The following is a 24,776-nucleotide window of genomic DNA, read 5'->3' on the forward strand; positions in this document are numbered from 1 at the left end:
GAGGTGTCTAATAGAGAATAAATTACCTTTTTGGAAAACATGACCATTAGAGAAGTTAAGGAAGGCACAATCTCTTTGCTAAACTAATCATTGGCATTGAGTGTTAGTCCTACATTTTTAGTTACTCTGGACCAACTCTAAAGCCATTTGACTCCATCTGTGTCAAATCCCAGAAACTTAAGTTATTTTTGCAAATTTGGCATTAATCAGGCTTGGAGAGATGGCTCAGAGGTTAAGACAACTGGCTGTTTTTCCAACAGTTCTGAGTTCAATTCCCAGCAACCACACGGTGGCTCACAACCATCTATAATGAGATCTGGTGCCCTCTTCTGGCATTCAGGCATACATGCAGGCAGAATACTGTATAAATAAACAAACAAAAAGTAAATAAATCTTTAAAAAAATAAACAATTGAAATTAATCCAATCAAGATGATTTCTTTGTGTAAAATGTAAAAGAGATGAAAAATGACCATCTGGTGGTTCGATAGCTCAGTCTGAAATAGTCGTGTGAGCTTCATTTAGGCCTCAGGATTTCCTCCCAGAAATTCAAGGCAGGAGTTGTGTCTTTGGGAAGCAAACAGGACACCATGGAAAATTTTCCTAGTATTCAATTGATGTCATTTAGGATTGATATGGAAATGACTGCACAAGTCCATTACTGATTATTGGGTTAGATTTGTGTCAGGTGGGAAGATTCTCCATAAATTCTACTGAGATCATTGCAACATTTCATGGGTTGGGGTCCCAAACTGAAGAAAAAGGGAAGGAGGAGCAGAGCAGCATACATTCCTTCCTTCCTGCTCCCTTATATCAGATGCCATGAGAACAGGTGCTTTGAACTCTTGCCACCGTTTCTTTCACAGCAGGATGGCCAATACCCTGGAGTTATGAGCCAACATAAAGTATTATTCTTGTCAGTATCTTGTAACAGAATTAAGAGAAATAAAGAATACTGTTTACAATGTATCAAACGGTGGATCAGTGTAAACTTAATGTCAGATATCAAGCAAAAGCATTTACTGGAGAAGGTGTGCAGTAGGTTGTATTTTATTGGATAGACAAGAAGGAGGTGTTTTACTAACATATGTCTACTATGAAAGGCCAGCCTCTGGAGTTGAAGGACTTTGATCACTTTACAGCATGGAAGATGTCTTTGGCCTTGAACCAAGGTACCAATTTAAGCTGAAGCCTCTATAAGAAATGCAGATGGAAAGACACAGAAGATCATGAGCTCATTCTGTGTTTCCATCAGGAAAACTGTAACAGTAAAGGGCAGGACCCACAATCCTATGCTTAGTTTTCTTCATGGTTATACAAAAAATGAAGTCTCTTTTGCCATAGACAGAATTGAATCACAACTTTATCAGATTTTGTGCAGTCTCTTGTTTCTCTGGGGTCCAAGAATAGTAATTCTGCTTCTTTCCTCAGGAAAATGGAGTCAGACATCTCACAGGCCTTCCAGGAAGTGCTTACCTGCCCCATCTGCTTGGGCTGCCTTACAGACCCAGTTACCACAAGCTGTGGCCACAGCTTCTGTCGGGCCTGCCTCTGCTTTTCCTGGGAAGACCTGCAAGTTCCTGTCCACTGTCCCATGTGTAAGAATCCATCCCAGAAGAAGGACTTCAGAACCAACGTTGTTCTGAAGAAGCTGGTGCACATTGCCAGACAGGACAGCCTCATGAAGTACCTGAGCTCTGAGGAGAATAAGTGTGTGATCCACAAGGAGGCAAAGAGGATCTTCTGTGAGGAGAACAGGGTCCTCCTTTGTCAATTGTGCTCTGACTCCCAGGAGCACAAGGGTCACAGACACTGTCCTGTTGAAGCAGCTTCTGAGGGGCAAATGGTAAGTGATATTTCTGAGAGAACTTGAAAGGTGGAGAGGGGGAGTTTAGGAGAAAACAGGAAGATTCATGTCCAGATTACAGAGAAACCATTGCATTCTCAATGGTGGCATTTTAAAAACAGCTAATGGAGAAAGGGTGACTATAAAATGTAAGCATCTATTGGGAAATCCATTAGTGTAAAATAATTTCTAGTTTTGTAATACATTATGCTGATGTTGGTGGGTAGAAAATTAGGAAATTTACATCTGTAAAAGTTGTATGTCACTGGAGATAAATTACTAAAAGTACATTGGAATTAGCTGGAAAGAAGCATTTGGAAATCCCAGTCAGATTCAAATTAGCCAGACTTCAGTCATGCTTACTAATCATGCTACTTGAGTAAACAGTTACTTTGTATTTCGTATTTCTACAGCCTGAAATCTAAAACTCATAGTTATCAAAGTCAGAAAGTAAGAACATGGTGATTTTCAACTTTCTCTAAAGTAACTATTCATTTCTGTCTCTCCATCAGGACTATTCATGTGTTTATACTTGTTTATAGGAGAAACTTCTAAAGCAAATGGCATCTTTATGGGAGAAGATCCAAGAAAATCAAGAGAATCTAGAAGCCGAGAAGAGAATGCCAACACAGTGGTCGGTGGGTATGGGACTGATGCTGAAAATCAGCTTGAGGCAACTAACACTCTTGCAAGCCTGCTCATTCACAAGTTGAGAATAAGGCATGTGCGTTGATACTAGGCGAACCTTTTCTGCAGGCCTCTAATTCAGGGTGTAATATACAATGCTGCACTCAGAAAGCATGGCCTGTCTATGGCAGAAACGTTTAATGAGTGATTTGCCGACAGTTCATCACATTGCATTTGACCCTATGACTGCCCCATGATTATTAAATACCTGCAGATTTTCTTCTTTGAGTGAATGTGTGAATTAGCAATGAATACCTTTTCTTCAGGAGGCTCAGATCTCCTTAAATTGATGAAAATACTTAGAGAAAAGGATGGGTTTGTTTGTGCTATTAATAAAGAATAAATGAATGAAAGAAAATAATTCACATTTCTGAAAAGTGGAGACAGAAAATCAGCACACTGACAGGATGCTACTCGTCGACTTTAAACATAGGAGTCAGTGGAGAGGATAAAATGCTCTGTAAATGTGAACTAGAATGTCCATTTTCCTTTAGGACTATGTGACTCTTCGGAAAGAAATGATCAGGACGGAGTATAGGAAAGGACGTCCAGTCCTCCATGAAGAAGAACAGCAACATATAGAGTGTATGGAAAATGAAGGCCAAGCTCTCTTAGAGAAACTCAGAAAAAGCAAAGCCTTGATGGTGCACAAAAGGAATCAACTAAGAGAAATGTATCGGGAGCTGATGACAACGTCCCAGCAGCCATATGTGGTGCTGCTCCAGGTGAGCATGGAGGAGTGCATGAAAGGGCTTTGTTATCTGAGGCCCCCACTGGGACTGTTACATCTAAGATAGCTGTCTACAGTCCATGCACTTATTGTCAGTGGATTTCCTTTTCACGGATAATCTGGAGACACTAGTCTTTGCCATAACCTTAAAAGAACAAGCTTTTGACAGTGTGTCAGTAGATTCCCTACTAAATATCACATCATTATTTTTTGCTTTTGTGCTTGCTTCTCTGAAATCCCAAATGCAGTTATTCCTGTTACCAAACATTCCAGTGAGCCTCTACTTGAATATTTTGCCTCTCCTTATACACAGTTTACCTAATTTCTTCTTTTTAAACCTGTGTATTTGAGAGTACTTTGGGAAATAGTGGTTTTGACATATGGTCTTCTTTTGTGGTGCTTGCTGGCTTGCAACTCACAGTAGTCATAAGGCCTCAAAACTCTAAATTCTGGAATTATAGCTATGAGGTACCAGCCAGGGGTAAAGTTAGTTTTGAAGCATTCTTCATAAAAAATATTCCTATGCTTTGTAGACAGGCTCAAGGAAGTCCCCTTTGCAGAGCACACTACAATCATGTTACTTTCACAGTGTAATTTCATTAAGATATCTCCTCTGCTAATCTTGGTTGGCATTATCCTGAGACATGAAAATAAATTTGCAAGGTGGATCAGTTTGATGATGACTGACATGTATCTGAACTTTATAATCAAACATTGAATGCCATTTCTTCAGAAATCTTAACTATTCTTGTTGTCTTTGCAGGACTTGGAAGACATGTTCAGAAGGTGAGTACAGTCATCAGTGCAAGCCAGGATCCTTAAACGAGGCTACAAAATTGACCAAGCTGCCTTAGCAAACTAAAAACATACTTAGATAGGAATAATATTCAATTGCTTGTGTATGAAGTTTGAGATTGGTTTCATGTATATGACATCTGTTCTTTAGCAGAAAGTGCCTTCACTTACTACATCATAGTGAATCAGTGTATACAAGAGGGCTTGGTGATAAAATATCTACATTTGAAATCATAAACCTTAAGGTCCATCACCTTTATTTTCTAGTAGTAGAAGAAATGGCAGAATGCATGGAAAAACAAATGGGTAGCCAGAAGGGCTTCAAAAAGAGCATCTAGGAGGAAACAACCCTGTTTTCTGATCATGATGTCACTATGATATCAGAAAATGCTTGTGTGAAAGATGTTCAGACAAGTGTTTACTTGTACTAATTAGTTGTGTTTTCTGTATGTTTGTGCATGCATGCAAGTGTGCCATTGCACATGCATGGAGTTCACAGGATGACTTTCAGAAGTCAGTCCTTTCCTTCCACCACAGATTCCTGGGATTGAACTCTAGTTGTCAGGCTTGTATGGGAGGGGATTTAACTCCTGAGTCATTGTCTGAACTTGGAGTGAGGATTTCTCCTAATCACTGTGATGGTGTCTTTAGCACCAGGCAGATCAGGTGTTCTTCTCTTGCAGGAGTGAGTCAGTGCAGCTGTTCATGCCCCAGGTGATGAAACCAGAGCTCAGTGTCCTGCCCATCACTGGACTGATTGAGAGGTGCAAGTGCTTCCTAGGTGAGTGTCAGCATTGCTGAAATGACCAAAGGTGTCCTTCAACAATGAGATAAGGGTTGTGTATATGAATTTCTACCTCCTCTAAAGGATATGTCATTGCAAGTCACATTTCTAATCGTGTTTATTCATGTGGTCATTTAACAAACAACAAATATGAATATAATGTTGTATGTGACCCAGGATGAAAATATAGTAACAGTTTTTCCTTGAGACATAAGAATGATAATTAATTCAGGACAATCTAAATCATTCTAAGTGTTGGAGTTATTTGATTGTTTTCCCTTAATCACTTCAGCAGTTGAATTTTTTTAAAGTACGTTTCACTTCTTAGTTTAAAAATATATAAAATATAGTGGTGTGCACTTGTAATCTCAACATTAAAATGTGGAGCTGTCAGGATTGCCCATGAGTTTGAGGCTAGCCTGTTTGAAATAGGGAGTTCCAAGGCAGTCAAAAATATATACCAATGCTCTGTATCAAAAAAGATGTTAATAAACATAAAATAACTATATACATGAAGGCATATATCATGAGCAGTAAAAATAAAACAAATAGATAGGTCAAGAGACAGTGTCTTTATTCCCCTGTTAGATCTAAATGTGAATTGTGACTTCATATGGAAAGAGTATCAGAGGAGGCAGGGGTTAAAGCTAGAGAGTTACAACCAGGGAACCACTTCTAATGCACGTTTAGTCTTTACTTGAGTATAAACATGAGTGCTTACATGCAAATAAAAATACCATCATCACTTCTTCTATTTTAGAAATAACTATTAATGGAAACGGGTAAGGACAGTCTTTGCTGCAGACATAGCTGCAAGGCACACTACACATCTTCCATTTACTAGGTGTAATTAAAAGCCACCTCTACAGCATCAGCAAATTTTTCATCAGGATCCCATTCAGTTTCTTGTGGAATTTCTTGACTTTGAAGTATTTGAACCACATTTAACCCTTCTAGCCTTAACCTTCTTTTTTGTAATTCAGGCAATCTCCAGGTACCTCTCTCACCTAAGAAGTGTAAACAGTCATTTCAACTAAATTGTTGCCTCTTGCCTCTTCCCACAGTGAACATATTCTTTGGAAATGCAATCTTACTCCATGACAAGATGAACCTATTTGATGTCCTGAAAAGATTCAGCTTTAGCCCTCACCATCAGGAGACATCTGTGGAATCAGCTGGACACTATTTTGCTTCCTGTGGATCACAGAGCTTCTTCTCTAGGAAATATTACTGGGAGATGGATTTAACGGACTATCCGGAATGGGCTATAGGAGTCTGTGAGGATGACTATTTAACAAATACAAGGCAGCAGACTGAACCTGAGGGTGCATTTCTCCTTGTGTGTGTGAAGAAGGGTAATCAGTACAGTCTCCTCACCACCTGTCCAGTAATTCATCACTATATAGAGAAGCCAGTGGGCCGGGTTGGTGTGTTCCTTGATTGTGAGGGTGGATGTGTGAGTTTCCTGGATGTAGCCAAGAGTTCCCTCATATACAGTTACCCACCTGGCACTTTCAATTACCCTGTCAGACCTTTCTTCTCTCTTGGCGGCATTTTGATAGAAAGCATAATCCAGTACTTTATTGTTGTTTAGGTATTTCCTAATATAATGTTACTTTTTTTGCCATTAAACATTAAAATACTATTAAATATAAAACATGATTAACTATGTTTTCTTTTCTTTGTGTTCCTCATAACCTACCCAGAACACCTTTTTTTTTCAATGCAGTTTATTCAGGAACCTTGAACAATCATCTGACCCTGGGGAAAGCCAGCCCATAGCTTAAATAGCATCTGGGTAGCCAACCCCAGCATGCCACGTGGGCAATGCAGAGAGGTCCACATACATGGAAGCAAGCCAGATCCTCAGCCTTAGCCAAATGTGGACTTGTTCGTGACAGAGAGCACTCACCATCGGGAAGGTGAAAGGCAGAAACCAGCTCCATCTTTAAGGTGCAGCATTACGCAGCAATCTACAGTTCCCCCTTTTTGTTTTAGATGCATCAGGCAAGAGTAGAGGTCTGATCTCTGATATTAGAAATAAATTGGGACTTTGTACTGATGTTCATTTAGGTGTCATCCACCCAAAGAGCATCAGACCCGTCCGATACCTTTTTCACAGAGGCAGGACCTGGGGCATCAACCCGCATTCAATCAGACATGCTCTTCTCTGGGTCCAAATCGGCTGACCCTGAGTGCAGTGCTTACTTAGCCTTGCATCCTGAGCGTAACATTTTAGCTTTTTATGGTAGCCAACCATGCTTAGGGAGACTGTCCTGCTTCCATGGCTGTAAAGGCCTGAATGGTCATGGCTCCATTATGCTGTTGTGAGACTCTAATCTTGCATATATACCACAGGCAAACCAAGAAGACCCAACACCAGAAGGCCTGCTAACGCTCCCATGCCCGCCCATTCCTTCAGTTGATTCATGGCTGCAGCAATCCATGATGATAATCCTGTGGCTAGTCCTGTGTCCACTCTGGTAGAATTTACCGTGACAATGGCCACTCTCAGCGGCTCCATCGTAGTATCGAATTCTCCAGTCCAATTACCTAAAATATAGCTAGACATTTGTTTAGACAGATGTGCAGAACAGGGAAAATTCTCATGCTAGTGACTCAAAGTCCAGCATACTTTCATTGACAGCCAAGTTGAGCGATTTTCCATAGGGTATCAATTTGCTCCTGCATGAGGTCAATCCTCTGATTGAACACCATCAAGCCTCCTTTTAGTTGAGCATTAATTCCTTTTTGTACATCTAAGGCATGAGCTACATTGGCTAAAAGGTTATTCAGGGTCTGAGCAGTCTGCACAGTATGACTCTTGGCTAATGCCTCGGTGGTAACTCCAACAGCTGCCAATGAGATCGCAGTAACAATGGCGGTTGTAATTCCAAGATCCCTTTTCTGTCTGAAGAGAGTCATAGCGTGAGGGGCATCAATGGGCACAGGCACCCAGCGAGGCATGAGAGTAACCAGCTAGTAAATTTACTAGCATTCCAGCATTGGGCAAAAAAGCAAGTATCATTACCAAAATTACTTGGCTCTATCTGGCTAATAATGAATAAAAATGGGGGATATAGACTAACAGGTGTGGGCTTATAGGAAATATTATGAGAAGCCTTAACCCCCTCTTTGGAACATCCTGCATCAGTTCTACAACTAGCAGTGGCGGTGTCTGAGGTCTGAGTAGGTTCAGGAGACCATTGCCCCCAGGGGCGAGACGTGCTCCATGTAAATTGACTAACTCCATGTTTTCCTCCACTTTTGAAAGTCATTTAAGGTTCTTAAATTATTTTTTCCCTTTTTTTTTAAATTTTTCATCAATTACACTTTATTCATTCTGCATCCCCCCCATAAGCCCCTCCCTCCTCCCCTCCCAATCACACCCTCCCTCCTCCCTCTGGATGCATGCCACTCCTCAAGTCCACTGATAGGGGAGGTTCTCCTCTCCTTTCTGATCTTAGTCCATCAGTTCACATCAAAAGTGGCTGCATTGTCCTCTACTATGGCCTGGTAAGGCTGCTCCCCCTCAGGAGGAGGTGACTAAGGAGCAGGCCAGTCAGTTCATGTCAGAGGCAGTCCCTCTTCACATTACTATGGAACCCAATTGGACTCTGAACTGCCCTGGGCTACATCTGTGCAGGGGTTCTGGGTTATCTCTATGAATAGTCCTTGGCTGGAGTATGAGTCTCTGGGAAGTTCCCTGTGTTCAAATTTTCTTGGTCTGTTGCTCTCCTTGTGGAGACCCTGTCCTCTCCAGCTCTTACTATTTCCCAGTTCTTACATAAAATTCCATTCATTCTGCCCAACAATTGCCCATCAGGCTCAGCATCTGCTTTGATAGTCTGTAGGGCAGAGGCTTTCAGAGGCCCTCTGTGGTAGGTTCCTAAGTTGTTTCCTGTTTTCTTCTTCTGATATCCATCCTCTTTGCCTTTCCAGATGGGGATTGGACATTTTAGTTAGGGTCCTAACTCTTGCTTAGTTTCTTTAGATGCACAGGTTTTAGTGGGTTTGTCCTATGTTGTATGTCTATATGAGTGAGTATATACCATGTGTGTCTTTTTGCTTCTGGGACAACTCACTCAGGATGATCCTTTTCAGATCTCACCATTGATATGCAAATTTCATGATTTCCTCATTTTTCATTGCTGAGTAATATTCCATTGTGTAGATGTACCACATTTTCTGCATCCATTCTTCAGTTGAGGGGCATCTGGGTTGTTTCCAGCTTCTGGCTATTACAAATAAAGCTGATACAAACATGGTTGAGCAAATTTCCTTTTTGTGTGCTTGAGCCTCTTTTGGATATATGCCTAGGAGTGGTATGACTGGATCTTGGGGAAGCACTATTCCTAGTTTTCTGAGAAAACGCCACATTGATTTCTAGAGTGATTGTACAAGTTTAACATTCCCACCAGCAGTGGAGAAGGGTTCCTCTTTCTCCACAACCTCTCCAGCATGTGTTGTCACTTGAGTTTTTTATTTTGGCCATTCTCATGGGTGTAAGGTGAAATCTCAGGGTTGTTTTGATTTGCATTTCCCTAATGGCTAGTGATGTTGAGCATTTCTTTAAGTGCTTCTCTGCCATTCGGTATTCCTCTACAGAGAATTCTCTGTTTAGCTCTATTCCCCATTTTTTAAGTGGATTACTTGGTTTGCTGCTTTTCAGCTTCTTTAGTTCTTTATATATACTGGATATGAGTCCTCTGTCAGATAAAGGGTTGGTGAAGATTCTTTCCCAATCTGTAGGTGGTTGCTTTGTTTTGATGACAGTGTCCTTTGCTTTGCCGAACCTTTTCAATTTCATGAGGTCCCATTTATTGATTGTTGCTCTTAGAGCCTGTGCTGTTGGTGTTCTGTTCAGGAAGTTTTCCCCTGTACCAATGAGTTCTAGGGTACTCCCCACTTTTTTTTCAAGCCGATTTAATGTGTCTGGTTTTATGTTGAGGTCTTTGATCCACTTGGACTTCAGTTTTGTGCAGGGTGATAAGTGTGGATCTATTTTCAGTTTTCTATATGTAGACATCCAGTTAGACCAGCACCATTTGTTGAAGATGCTATCTTTTTTCCATTGTATGGTTTTGGTGTCTTTGTCAAAGATCAGGTGTCCATAAGTATGTGGGTTTATTTCTGGATCCTCTGTTCCATTCTATTGATCCACCATTCTGTTTCTATGCCAGTACCATGCAGTTTTTAAATTTGTTGCTCTATAGTACAACTTAAGATCAGGGATGGAGATACCTCCAGAAGATCTTTATTGTAGAGGATTGTTTTAGCAATTCTGGGTTTCTTCTTATTCCATATGAAGTTGAGAATTTTTCTTTCCAGGTCTGTAAAGAATTGTGTTGGTTATTTGATGGGAATTGCTATGAATCTGTAAATTGCTTTTGGTAAAATGGCCATTTTTACTATGTTTATCCTGCCAAGCCACGAACATGGGAGATCTTTCCATCTTCTCATATTTTCTTCTAATTCTTTCTTCAGAGACTTGTAATTTTTTTCATACAAGTCTTTGACTTCCTTGGTTAGGGTTACTCCGAGGTACCTTATGTCATTTGTGGCTATTGTGAAGGATGTTGTTTCCCTTATTTCTTTCTCAGCCCTTTTGTCTTTTGTATACAGGAGGGCTACTGATTTTTTTGAGTTAATTTTGTATCCTGCCACTTTGCTGAAGGTGTTTATCAGCTGTAGGAGTTCCCTGGTAGAGTTTTTGGGGTCACTCACGTATACTATCATATCATCTGCAAATAGTGATAATTTGACTTCTTCCTTTCCAATTTGTATCCCCTTGATCTCCTTCAACTGTCTTATTGCTCTAGCAAGGACTTCCAGAATTATGTTGAAGAGATATGGAGAGAGTGGGTAGCCTTGTCTTGTCCCTGATTTCAGTGGGATTGCTTTAAGTTTCTCTCCGTTCAGTTTGATGTTGGTTATAGGTTTGCTGTATATTGCCTTCACTATGTTTAGATATGTGCCTTGTATCCCTGATCTCTCCAATACTTTAAAAATGAATGGATGTTGGATTTTGTCAAAGGCTTTTTCAGCATCTAGGGAGAATATCATGTGTTTTTTTTTTCTTTCAATTTGTTAATATGGTGGATCACATTGTTGGATTTCTGTATATTGAACCACCCCTGCATACCTGGGATGAAGCCTACTTGGTCATGGTGGATGATATCTTTGATGTGTTCTTGTATTCGGTTTGCGAGTGTTTTGTTGAGTATTGTTTGCATCCATGTTCATAAAGCCTGAAGTTCTCTTTTTTGGTTGGGTCTTTGTGCGGTTTAGGTACCAAGGTGACTGTGGCTTCATAGAATGAGTTTGGTAATGTTGCTTCTGTTTCGATTTTGTGGAATGGTTTGAAGAGAATTGGAGTTAGCTCTTTTTTGAATGTCTGGTAAATTTCTGCGCTGAAACCATCAGGTCCTGGGCTTTTTTTGGAATGGAGACTTTCGATGACTGCTTCTATTTCCTTGGGGGATATAGGACTATTTAATTGATTTACCTGGTCCTGATTTAGCTTTGGTAAGTGGAATTGATCAAGAAAATTGGCCATTTCATTTAAATTTTCAAATTTTGTTCCGTATAGACTTTTGAAGTAAGTCCTAATGATTTCTTGGATTTCCTCAGTGTCTGTAGTTATGTCCCCCTTTTCATTTCTTACTTTATTGATTTGGATGGTGTCTCGCTGCCTTTTAGTTAGCTTGGCTAAGGGTTTGTCTATCTTGTTGATTTTCTCAAAGAACCAGCTCTTGGTTTCACTGATTCTTTGAATTGTTTTATTTGTTTCTAATTGATTGATTTCAGCCCTGAGTTTGATTATTTACAGCCGTCTGCTCCTTCTTGGTGTGTCTGCTTCTTCTTTTTCTAGGGTTTTTAAGTGAGCCATTAAGTTGCTTGAATGTGCTGTCTCAAATTTCTTCTTTTTTTATTTTTTATTTTTTTTTATCAGTTACATTTTATTAACTCTGTATCCCAGCCGTGTCCTGATCCCTCATTCCCTCCCAGTCCCTCCCTCCCTCCCTCATCTCCACTGTGCCCCTTTCCAAGTCCACTGATAGGGGGGACCTCCTCCTCATTCATCTGATCCTGTTTTATCACGTATCTTCAGGACTGGCTGCAAAGCCCTCCTCTGTGGCCTAACAGGACTGCTCCTCCCTTCTGGGGTGGGGAGACCAAAGAGCCAGTCATTGAGTTCCTGTTAGAAATAGTCCCTGTTCCCCTCACTTTGGGAAACCAATTGGTTACTGAGCTACCATAGGCTACATCTGAGTGGATGTTCTAGGTTATATCCATACATGGTCCTTGGTTAAATGTCAGTCTCAGAAAAGATCCTGTGCCCAGATATATTTGGTCCTTGTGGAGCTCCTATCCTTTCCCCATCAGACTAACTCCCCTTCTTTCTTATGATTCCCTGTACTCTGCCAAAGGTTTGGTCATGAGTCATTGCTTTGAAAACACTGCTAGTTAGAGTCTTTCAGATGTGCTCAGTAGACTCCTGTCATACGTTCAATGCATATCCCATCTGTCTTTCTAAATGAGGATTGATCATCTTACCCCATGTCCACTCAATTGATTATCTTTTTTAGGTGTATAGATTTCATTATGTTTATCATATCTTATAAGTGAGTATATAAGTGAGTATCTATATAAGTGAGTATATCCCATGTTTGTCTTTCTCCTTCTGGGATATTTCACTCAGAATGATCTTTTCTAGATCCCACCATTTGCCTGCAAATTTCATGATTTCCTCCTTTTTGATTGCTGAGTAGTATTCCATTGTGTAAAAATACCACAATTTCTGTACCCATTCCTCCGTTGATGGACGTTTGGGTTGTTTCCAGGTTCTGGCTATTACAAATAAAGCTGCTATACACATGGTTGAGCAAGTATCCCTTTTGTGTGCTTGAACGAACTTTGGGTATATACCTAGCAGTGGTATAGCTGGGTCTGGAGGAAACACTATTCCTATTTGTCTTAGAAAGCTCCAGATAGCTTTCCACAGTGGTTGTACCAGTTTACATTCCCACCAGCAGTGGAGGAGGTTTCCCCTTTCTCCACAACCTCTCCAGCATGTGTTATCGCTTGAGTTTTTCATCTTGGCCATTCTGATGGGTGTAAGGTGATATCTCAGGGTCGTTTTGATTTGCATTTCCCTGATGGCTAATGAGGATGTGCATTTCTTTAAGTGTTTTTCTGCCATTCGATATTCCTCTGTCGAGAATTCTCTGTTTAGCTCTGTTCCCCATTTTTTAATTGGATTACTTGGATTGCTGCTTTTCAGCTTCTTTAGTTCTTTGTATATACTGGATATTAGTCCTCTGTCAGATAAAGGGTTAGTGAAGATTCTTTCCCAATCTGTAGGCAGTTGTTTTGTTTTGATGACGGTTTCCTTTGCTTTACAGAAACTTTTCAGTTTCATGAGGTCCCATTTATTGATTGTTGCTCTTAGAGCCTGTGCTGTTGGTGTTCTGTTCAGAAAGTTGTCTCCTGTGCCAATGAGTTCTAGGCTGTTCCCCACTTTTTTTCCAATTGATTTAGGGTATCTGGTTTTATGTTGAGGTCCTTGATCCACTTTGACTTTAGTTTTCTGCAGGGTGATAAATATGGATCTATTTTCATTTTTCTGCATGTAGACATCCAGTTGGTCCAGCACCATTTGTTGAAGATGCTGTCTTTTTTCCATTGAATGGAATTGGCTTCTTTGTTGAATATCGAGTATTCATAGGTGTGTGGATTTATTTCTGGGTCTTCTATGCGGTTCCATTGATCCTCCTTTCTGTTTCTATGCCAATACCATGCAGTTTTTATTACTGTTGTCCTGTAGTACAGCTTGAGATCTGGAATGGAGATACCTCCAGATGATCTGTTGTCGTACAGGATCGTTTTGGAGATTCTGGGTTTTTTGTTTCTCCATATGAAGCTGAGAATCTTTTTTTCAAGGTCTGTAAAGAATTGAGTTGGTATTTTGATGGGAATTGCATTGAATCTGTAGATTGCTTTTGGCAGTATGGCCATTTTCACAATGTTAATCCTACCAATCCATGAGCATGGGAGATCTTTCCATCTTCTGATATCTTCTTGGATTTCTTTCTTCAGAGACTTGAAGTTTTTCTCAAACAGGTCTTTCACTTGCTTGGTTAGAGTCAAACCAAGGTACTTTATGTCATTAGTGGCTATCGTGAAGGGTGTTGTTTCCCTAATTTCTTTCTCAGCCTTTTTGTCTTTGGTATATAGGAGGGCTTCTGATTTTTTTGAGTTGATTTTGTATCCTGCCACTTTGCTGAAGGTGTTTATCAGCTGAAGGAGTTCTCTGGTTGAATTTTCAGTAACCAAGTGATTGCCCATAGTAAGGGGAACAAGGACTATTTCTTTTTTTTTAATTCGTTTTTATTTTTTTTCTTTCCTTTTTCTTTATTAATTACACTTTACTCACTTTGTGTCCCCCCCCCCCCGTGGTTCACTTCTTCCTCTGGCCCCAATCCCTCCATTCCTCCACCCTCTGCATACATGCCCCTCCCCAAGCCCACTGATAGGAGAGGACTTCTTTTCCTTCCTCCTGATCCTAGTCAATTAGGTCTCATCAGGAGTGGCTGCCTTGTCCTCTTCTGTGGCCTGGTAATGCTGCTTCCCCCTCAGGGGAAGGTAATTAAAGATCAGGCCAATCAGTTCGTGTTAGAGACAGTCCCTGTTCCTATCACAATGGAACCCACTTGGATACTGAATTGCCATGGGGTACATCTGTGCAGGGGTCTTAGGTTATCTCCATGTATAGCCCTTGGTTGGAATAGCAGTCTCAGGAAAGACCCCTGTGTTCAGATTTTTTTGGTTTCGCTAAAGAATTTGGTTATCACTCTAGATGAAAATAGTTTACTAAGGGAATGTGAGGGGCTCCAGCTCCTTGTCTGATGTGAGGTAATTCATTTCATGGTACTGATTTTAATTCAATCACCAGGGAGGGAAGAGGCTACACTGAAGCTAGACCATCACTGAGCCTGAGTTCATCTATAGGCTAGCTAACTCCAATTAAGAACAATCCTTATCTGAACTACATTGAGCTTCACGACTCAAATATGCTTTATATACATTAGAACCTTTGTCAATATGACAAATCCAGTCCCATTATCTGGGATACAATAGGTGAACATATGTAATTTTAACATCTTTCTCATCTTTATACACACTTTGAGCTCCATTTTAATATATTCATTATGGTCCCTTGTCTTCTCTAAATAGTAAATACTGCTCAGTGTGTAAAACTGGCATGTCCCATAAATAATACTAAACACCCTTTTTCTGCCAGGCCTCCTTAGTAGTTATAGCTATTCTTCCCTTGATCTCATAATCACTGAAAATTAATATATCATTGATTTAGCTTACTATCAAAGTAAACCAAACATTAGATTGCAAATCTGATAAAACAAAAACACAAAAACCCTAGTAAAGCTAGGATAGCATATAGCATATAGCATATATACAATAGCATAGAGAAGAAGCATACAGGCAAACACTAACAGAATACCACAGCTGGACAGACTGCGACAACCAACAGATACACCTAATTCCTAGCCCTTGTATCACTGGCTCCAGAAATATTGTGGCAGAGGGTAGGGAAGATAGGAAGAGCCAGAATACCAGGAAGTCTGCTGTGATACAGTCTCTCCTTAAAAATGGCTGCATAAGACAATCCTGATGAGACCTCATAAACTAGGGCCAGATGGAAGGGGAGGAGGACCTCCCCTATCAGGGGACTTGGGGAGAGGTATGGCAGGAGATGAGGGAGGGAGGGTGAGTTTGGGAGGAAATGAGGGAGGTGGCTACCGCTCTGATACAAGGTGAATAAACTGCAAGTTGTAAAAAGCTAATAATTTTTCAAAAACTGGCTGCATCAACAAGAACAGAACATTGGATTTGTTGATGTGCAAGTGGGAAATTTTGACAAAGAATTAGCCTCTACCAAAGATGAGCTACTTAACTGAGCACCCTATAAAATGTGGCCAGTCCTTGTGATGCCATTCTTGCTTGTGAATTTGACTACATCTGGAATTAATTAAAACACAAGAGGCTGGATTTTTTCCTGGTTGAATCACCTGGAGCGAAGAGACCCACCTTAATCTGCATCTATTGAGATGTGAGGATCCACCTTAAGTCTTAGCCACACTGTCTGGCACCAGCCTATATAAAGAATCTGTAAGAAGAAATGAAATGGGACTGAGAAAGTGATATGATTTTATTTCAACTAAAACCACATGAGAATTAAAATATGAAAACACAGCATGCAGGTTCATTCAACACACTGAACAGTATCTAACTGACATGTTATGTGTTTGGCCAGGTGGTAGTTGTGGTGCATGACTTTAATCCCAGCACTTGGCAGGCAAAGTCAGCAGGATCTGTAAAGTTACAGGCCATTGCGGTCTACTGAACTAGTTCCAGGAAAGCCAAGACTACTAGAAAAAACCCTGTTTCATGAGAGCAGGGAGGACAGAAAGATGTTGCAGGTTCTTTTTTTATGTTTTGTTTTATTTTGATTTTGTTGTTGTTGTTGTTTTTGTTCCTTTCTCTCTGGCTTTCTTTTATTGTAGACAGTTTTTTCTTATGTATCAAGCTGTGGAAGTCCTGGACTTGCTTTGTAAAGCATGCTTACCTGAAACTCAGAGATATAGTGCCCTGGAACTCATTGAGATATACTGCCCTCTGTGTCCCTGAGTGCTTGATTAAAGGCATGTGCCTCACAATGTTGCAGGTTCTTGGATATTTTACTACTACAGCATTTCCGTGGGATTCTCTAGCTGGTTACTGTGAACACTAAATGTCTATTGAGATAGGCATCTTTGAACTCTAGCGACACTATTCACAGAAGGAACTGATATACAATTATGTGCACGAACATTTGGCTGGTGCTTTGTGATTTTAAATAATAGAGAGTTGAGTTAGTGGAAAAAGTGGATCAGTTTGAGAGGAGTTACAGGTGAGGTGAACATGATAAAAATAAATTGAACTAAATTTTCAAGAAACCAATAAAAATTTTAATGTTGAAAGTTGCTAAAATCACAGATTCATAACATAATCAACTCTTACCTTAGCAAAAGTAAAAATATAAGGACACTGAAAAGTATTTGGGTATAAAATCACTAAGTCTTTTAAAAAAAAAAAAAAAAAAAAAAAAAAAACAAATTCTTACTGTATATCCTAGGTAGGCCTTGCCCTAAAACTCCTCCTGCTTCAGGATCCCAGTTCTCGAACACTGGGATAAGGTGTGAGCTGACACACCCAGCTAAGCACTGACTCCCTTTTTTTTTGAAACCTTTTTTTTGAAATGGTGTTGATTCAACCTTATTTTTTTTGATATTTCAGATTTCCTTTTTTCATTAATTGCTTTTTAATTCACTTTACATCCCTATCATAGTCTTCCCCTTCTCTTTTTCCCTGTCCCACTCTCCCTGCATCTTTCCTCACCCTTATTCCACAGAAAGTGGGAGTCCTCTCTACCATGATTCAATCTTTTATTTAGAAAGGTGCTATTGGGAGTTTGCGGGGTCTCTAGAGACTGTATATAAGGACCTCCAAGGGTTCATCAAAGTTCACTCTTCTCCAGAGCAAACAGAGTTTGTCTCCACACCTTCTGGCTCCAGACCCTGCTAGATCTACCACCTCTCTGCACTGAGGGTCTGACCCAGAACTGAGCTAAGTTTACTGCATCCCAACAAAATATTGCTGAGACCAGAGACAGTTGCTTGGGTGAGTGCATGATTTACAGGAAAGAAGTCATTAATATTTACCACTTTTAATTAATTACCAAACTGAGGATTCTGCTTAGATGTGATATTTCACTATTTAGCAAAAATGATTTTGTTACCATTTGATCATATTCCTTGGTATAGAACATGTTAAAGATGTGGATCATTATAGATTTATCATGCATGACTTAATTCCTCTGATGTATTATACTAAGAGGCAATTACAAGACACTTTTCAATTTTGAGTTTTTTCTTAATTCTAAAGCATTTGAGCATTTTACTATGTATGTACTGCATATAAGCAAGATCATAACATCTAATACTGCATACATATATAATATGTAACAAATAAATATTCTGAATGGCTTGAAAAATACCAGTCTTTAGAGATATTTTGGGGTAGTATAAAAGTAAAAAATACAAGATTTAGCAAAAGAAAAAAATTTCTTTTTTTTAAATTTATTTTTAGTATTAGTTATATCTTATTAACTCTATATCCCAGCTGTATCCTTCTCCCTCATTTCCTCACCATCCCACCCTCCCTTCCTCATCTCCTCCCTGCCCCTTTCCCAGTCCACTGATTGGGGAGGACCTCCTCCCCAATAAAACAGGGAGGACCTGTTTTATCAGGTATCTTCAGGACTGCCTGCATAGTCTTCCTCTGTGGCCTAGCAGTACTGCTCCTCCCTTGGGGGTGGGGAGTAATATTTTTTTCTGTTGTAAATTGTAAGAGAATCTCAGGGATGTTTGATAATAGGCTGCCATGTTGTAAGAAGTGGCTATTTTTAGCTATAGATTGGTTTACTAGAATGGAAGTCTGCATGTAATAAAGTAGAGAGAACTAATTAAACCATTTTATTCATAAGAATAGGTCCTGATTAAATGATGCAAATTTTCAATGCTGTGTTCAATTTTTGATATTTCTGTGTATTTATGAATTAATTTGGAGTGAGATATATAATGTACTGAAAAAAAAAAAAACAAATGAGAAAAACATGACCATCAAAGAAGTTTAGAAATGAAGCCAAGGGGCTGGCTAGATGGCTCACAGGTTAAGAGCACTGGTTGCTCTTCCAAAGGTCCTGAGTTCAATTCCCAACAACCACATGGTGGCTTAAAACCTTCTATAATGAGATCTGTGCCCTCTTCTGGCATACAGGCAGAACACTGTATAAATAATAATAAATCTAAAAAAAGAAAGAAAGAAAGAAAGGAAGGAAGGAAGGAAGGAAGGAAGGAAGGAAGAAAGAAAGAAAGAAAGAAAGAAAGAAAGAAAGAAAGAAAGAAAGAAAGAAAGGAAAGAAATGAAACCAGTAGCCAGGCAGTGCTTGCACAAGCCTTTAATTCCATCAGTGGGAAAGCAGAAGCAGGCCTGAGTTCAAAGGCAGCCAGGGATACAAAGATAAACCATGTCTTAAAGGACAAAAAGAAAAGAATAAAAGAAAAAGAAACGAAAAGAAGGAATGAAAGAAATACTGGAGCCACAGTCCCTTTGCCCAACTAAGTATTGACAATGAGTATTTGTATTGGTTTTTGATGTACACAGGATATCCAGGATATCATTTCACTCCATTTGTTTCAAACACAGAAACTTAAGCTCTTTGAAGGAAATGTGGCTCAATCAAACCAAGATTATTTCTGTGTAGACGCTTAAAGGGATCGAAAGTGAACTCCTATTGGTTAGACAGCCAAGTCTCAAATACTCATGTGAACTTCATTTATGCCTCAAGATTTCCTCCCATATACTCAGGCAGGAGTTGTGTTTTTGGGAAGCAAATAAGTTTTTACAAGAAAACAATGTTCCTAGATTCAGGACTGACATGAGATGACTGGAGAAGTCTCTGAGAGATAGTTGGCTTAGATTCACTTCAGGTGGGAAGTTGCTCCCACAAGGCTGGTGAGGTCACTGCACCATTCCACAGGTTGAGGCTGAAAATGGGGATGAGCTGATCAGCAAGCTTCCCTTGCTTCCTGCTTCCTGATTTTGGACGCCATGGGGCCAGCTGCCTAGAGCTCCTGCCAACATTTCTTCCCCACCGTGATGGCCAATACCTTGAAATATAAACCCTCAAAAATTCTTGTTCTTGTTAGGTACTTGTAGCAGAGAGAAAAAGTAAATAACATTGCTTTAAGTGTCAATGGATGGGACAGTGGAATCTGAATGATTAATAAGCTAAAATCAGAAAGCAAAGCAAAGCATTTACTAGGGAAGGTGTGAAGCCGGGGTGCCTTTTCTTGGACAGAAAACAAAGAAGGAGGTGTTTTACTTACGTATGTCTGTAAGGTAGTGTGTGCATGTGGGTACACATTTTTTTTTTACCCCAAAAAACACTGAAAGAAAGTCTCTGACCTTGAGCCAAGGTGACATTTGGCAGAAGTCTCCAGGACAATTTCAGATCAGAAGGCACAAAAGGTCAACAGAATTTTTTTTTTTCGTTCTTGAAACAGTGTTTCTCTGTGTTGCCTTTGCTGACCAGGACTTGCTTCATATACTAGGGTGGACTCAAACTCACAGAGATCGTCCTGTGTATTCCTCCCTGAGTACCGGGATCAAAGGCATTTGCCCCCACGTCCGGCTACTACTCTGTTTCTGTCAGGAAAGTGTAACAGGAAACATCAGCACCCAAAATCCTATGCTTCCTTTTATCCTTGATCATGCGAAAAGTGAAGCCTGTTTTGCCATAGACAGAATTGAATCACAACTTGAATCAAATTTTGAGCAGTCTCTTGCTTCTCTGGGGTCCAATAATAGCAATTCTGCTTCTTTCCTCAGGAAAGTGGAGTCAGGCATCTCACAGGCTTTCCTGGAAGAGCTCACCTGCCCCATCTGCTTGGGCTGCCTATCAGACCTAATCACCATAAGCTGTGGACACAGCTCCTGTTGGGCCTGCCTCTGCTTTTTCTGGGAAGACCAGCAAGTTCCTGTCCACTGTCCCACGTGTAGGCATCCATCCAGGCAGAAGGACTTCAGAACCAATGTTGTTCTGAAGAAGCTGGTGTCCATTGCCAGACAGGACAGCCTCATGAAGTACCTGAGCTCTGAGGAGCACAAGTGTGTGACCCACAAGGAGGCAAAGAGGATCTTTTGTGAGGAAAACAGGGTCCTCCTCTGTCAACTGTGCTCTGACTCTCAGGAGCACAAGGGTCACAGGCACTGTCCCACTGAAGCAGCTGCTGAGGGGCAAATGGTAAGTGATGGTTCTGAGAGAATATGACAGCTGGAGAGAGGGAGCTTAGCAGAGCACAGGAAGATGCCTGTCCTGATTATGAGGAAGCCTTTCTGTTTTAAGTGGTGGCAAATTTTAAACATGTAATGGAGAGAGAGTGACTATGATTATATAAATATTTTTTAGAAACCCATAAGTGTAAAGATAATATCTAGTTTTATATTTCCTCATGTCCAGGTCCCTGGAAAGTGACTAAGTAAGTTCATATCTTTCTAAACTGTCCATGACTGGAGAAAATGAGAAAAAAAAAACATTGGAATTAACTAGAGAGAAGGATCTGGGAATCCCAACCAGATGCATGTTACCCAGTGAGGCTTATAAATGACTTAACAAAGGGTTATGCTGTATTTTTTATTTCTATTGCCAGAAATCTAAAATTCATTGTCAACAAAAGAAAAAATGAAGGACACTGTGATCCTTCTACTCTCCCTAAAGTAAAGTGTTCATTGCCTAAGAGTCCATCAGTACTATTTATTTACCTAAAGTGGACATTTTTTGTTTTTTACAGGAGAGATTTCTGAATCAGATGGCATCTTTATAGAAGAAGATCCAAGAAAATCAAGAGAATCTAAAGGCAGCGAATAGAATGACAACTCAGTGGTTGGTGGTATGAAATTGATGCTGAAAATCAGCTTGAAAATAGATTGAGGCAGCTCTTTTGCAAACCTGCTCATTCACAAGTTGAGAATAAGGCATGGACATTGATACTAGGAAAACCTTTTCTGCAGGCCTCTAATTCTGAGCGTAAAATAAAATTCTCCACTCAGAGAGCATGGCCAGGCTATGGTAGAGAATGTTGAGACTAATGAGTGACTTCCTGTCAGTTTAGCACAGTATGTTTGACTTTATGGCTATATCATGATATTTAATTACTACGTGCAGAATGTCATATTTGTTTGAACATATGAATTATCAAATAATCTTTTCAATTGGCTCAAGATCTCATTAAATTGATGAAAATACTTAGAGAAAATGATGGGTTTGTTTCATTGTGCCATTAACATAGAAAAATGAATGAAATAAAATAATTTCCATTTCTGAAAAGTGGGCACAGTAAATCAGTGTGTACACCACAGTGACAGAATCGACCAGTCGAATTTAAGCTTAGATGGAATCAGTTGAGATGATAAAATATTCTGGGCTTTTTCTTCAGGACTATGTGACTCTTCAGAAAGAAATGATCAGGATAGAATATAGGAAACTACATCCAATTCATTATGAAGAAGAAAAGCAGCATATAGAGTATATGGAAAATGAAGGCCAGACTATGTTAGAGAAACTGAGGAAAAGTGAAGCCTTGATGGTCCAAAAGAGGAGTCAACTAATAGCAATGTATCGGGAGCTGATGACAATATTCCAGCAGCCATATGTGGTGCTGCTCCAGGGGAGCATGGAGGAGTGCATGAAAGGGCTTTGTTATCTGAGGCCCCCACTCTGACTGTTACATCTAAGATAGCTGTCCACATTCCCTGCACTTATTGTCAGCGGATATTAGGGATAATCTGGAGACACTATGTTCTGTTATAACCTTAAAAGAGCAAGCTTTTGACACTGTGTCTGTGGATTTCCCCATTGAATATCTCTTCATTTTTTTCTTTTGTAGCTTGCTTCTCTAAAATCCCAAATGTAGTTATTCCTGTTACAAAACATTCATTATTTTTTGCCTCAACTTGAAAATTATGTATAGTTTTAAAGAAATTTATAGTTAATGTCTTCTCTTTACAAAATGTATTTTTCTGTGTTCTTTGGAAGGTGAAACATTGATGTATGGACTTCTTTGGTGGTGAATGATTGCCTGAAACTCACAGTAATCCTGAGGTCTCAAAACCCCAAATTCTGGAATTATAGGCATGAGGTGTCATTCAGGGGTGACTTTGCAGTTTGAAATTATTCTTAGTAAAATCATGCCTGTGCTTTGTGGACAGGCTCAAGGAAAGTCCCACATGTAGACATCTGTGGGTTGTAAAACAATGTACAATCACTATGCATGTTCTTCTCCAATATTGCGCTCACTGTCTGATTTCATCAAGAATTCTCTTCTGCTCATTTGCTTGGTTGGTATTATCTTAAGACATGAAAATAAATTTGAAAGATCAATAAGTGTGATGATGACTAACATTTATATGAACTTCATACAAAAACATTGTAAGCCATTTCTTCATGAGTCTAAACTATTCTTGTTGTTTTTGCAGGACTTGGAAGACATGTTCAGAAGGTGAGTACAATCATCAGTGCAAGCCAGGATCCTTGAACTAGGCTATAAAATTGATCAAGCTGCCTTAACAAACTAAAAATATCCTTTAGAAATGAATAATACTCAATTGCTTGTGTATGATGTTTGAGATTGGTTTCATGTATATGACATCTGTTCTTTACCAGAAAGTGCCTTTACTTACTACATAATAGTAAAGCAGTAATGCAAAAGGACTTGGTGATAAAATATCTACTTTTGAAATCATAAATCTTGAGGCCCATCAGCAGCATTTTCTTGTAGTAGAAGAAGTAGCAGGACACATGGACAAACAAATTGGTAGCAGGAAGGGCTTGTGTGGGAAGGGATTTAACTCCTGAGTCCCTGTGTGAACTTGGGGTGAGCATTTCTCCTAATCACTGTAATGGTTTCTTTAGCACCCGGCAGATCAAGGTCTTCTTGTCCTTGCAGGAGTGAGTCAGTGCAGCTTTGCATGCCCCAGCCTATGAAACCAGAGCTCAGTGCCTTGCCCATCACTGGACTGATTGAGAGGTGCAAGTGCTTCCAAGGTGAGTGTCAGCACTGCTGAAAAGGCCAGAGGTGCACTTCAACAATGAGATAAGCTTACCACAACCTGTTTTTTTTTAATCTCCACTGAAAGATGTGTCATTTCTAATCATGTTTATTCACATGGTTATTTAAAAATATACATGAACATGAATATATTGTTGTATGTGATCCAGGATGAAAATATAGTATCAGTTTTTTCTTGTGACATAAGGAATGATAAATTAATTCATTATAATCTAATTCATGTTAAATAAACCCAGTGATGAAAATATTTGACTGCCTTTCCTTAAACATTTTAGCTGTAGAATTTATAAAGTACCTTCACTTCTTAGATTAGAAATATACAAATTATAGTGTTATACACTTGTAATCCCAACAATATAATATCAAGACATGAGGATTACCCATGAGTTTGAGGCTAGCCTGGTTGATATGCTGAGTGACAGGCCAGTCAAAAATATATATCAAGACTGTATCAAAAAGAACTAAATAAATAAACATAAAATAACTATATACCCAAGGGTATATATCATGAACAATAAAAATAAAACCAATTTGTAGGACATGAGACAGTGTCTAAATTTCCCTGTTACATCTAAATGTGAATTATACCCTCACAGGGAAAGAGTATCAGAGAAGCCAATTGGATAAAGGCAGACAGTTACAACCAGCAAAACACTTTTAATGCATACTTAGCTTCTCCTTGAGTATAAACATGAGTGCTTACATGCAAATAAAGATATGATTATCATCGCCTCTCTCTTAGAAATGAGTTTTGATGGAGGCCCATGAGGACAGCCTTCATTCTAGACCTTGAAGCAATGCACACATCTTCCTTTTGCCAGGTGTAATTAAAAGTCACCTGACAGAAGTAGGATGAAGCTCCCTTCTCTTTGTTTTATCAGGATCCCATTTTGTTGCTTGTGGAATTTCTTGTCTTTAAAGTGCTTGAGCCACCTTTAACCTTCTAGCCTTAGATGTCTCTCTTATAGCTTGGGCAATCTCCAGGTACCTCTCTCATCTGAGAAATTAAAATGCTCATTTTAATTAAAATGTTGCCTCTTTCCACAGTGTATATTTCATTTGGAAAAGCAATCTTAGCCCCTGACAGTATGACCCCATTTGATGTTGTGAGAAGATTCAACTTTAGCTTTCACCATCAGGAGACATCTGTGAAATCATCTCAACACTATTTTGCTTCCAG

At 39.6% G+C, this 24,776-nt stretch overlaps 1 protein-coding gene across 1 annotated transcript; it reads left to right on the top strand.

The window, feature by feature from the left end:
* The first annotated feature begins 1,434 nt into the window (after positions 1 to 1,434).
* Positions 1,435 to 22,249, top strand: LOC132654863 (tripartite motif-containing protein 43-like). Its single transcript, XM_060386141.1, has 8 exons — positions 1,435 to 1,845; positions 2,388 to 2,483; positions 3,027 to 3,257; positions 4,026 to 4,048; positions 4,741 to 4,838; positions 5,906 to 6,416; positions 20,358 to 20,772; positions 21,965 to 22,249. The coding sequence occupies exons 1-8, from the start codon at positions 1,435 to 1,437 to the stop codon at positions 22,247 to 22,249; spliced, it is 2,070 nt and encodes a 689-aa protein (XP_060242124.1).
* The last annotated feature ends 2,527 nt before the right edge of the window (positions 22,250 to 24,776 follow it).

This window comes from Meriones unguiculatus, chromosome 6 (genome assembly GCF_030254825.1).
Source record: "Meriones unguiculatus strain TT.TT164.6M chromosome 6, Bangor_MerUng_6.1, whole genome shotgun sequence".
NCBI lineage: Eukaryota > Metazoa > Chordata > Mammalia > Rodentia > Muridae > Meriones > Meriones unguiculatus.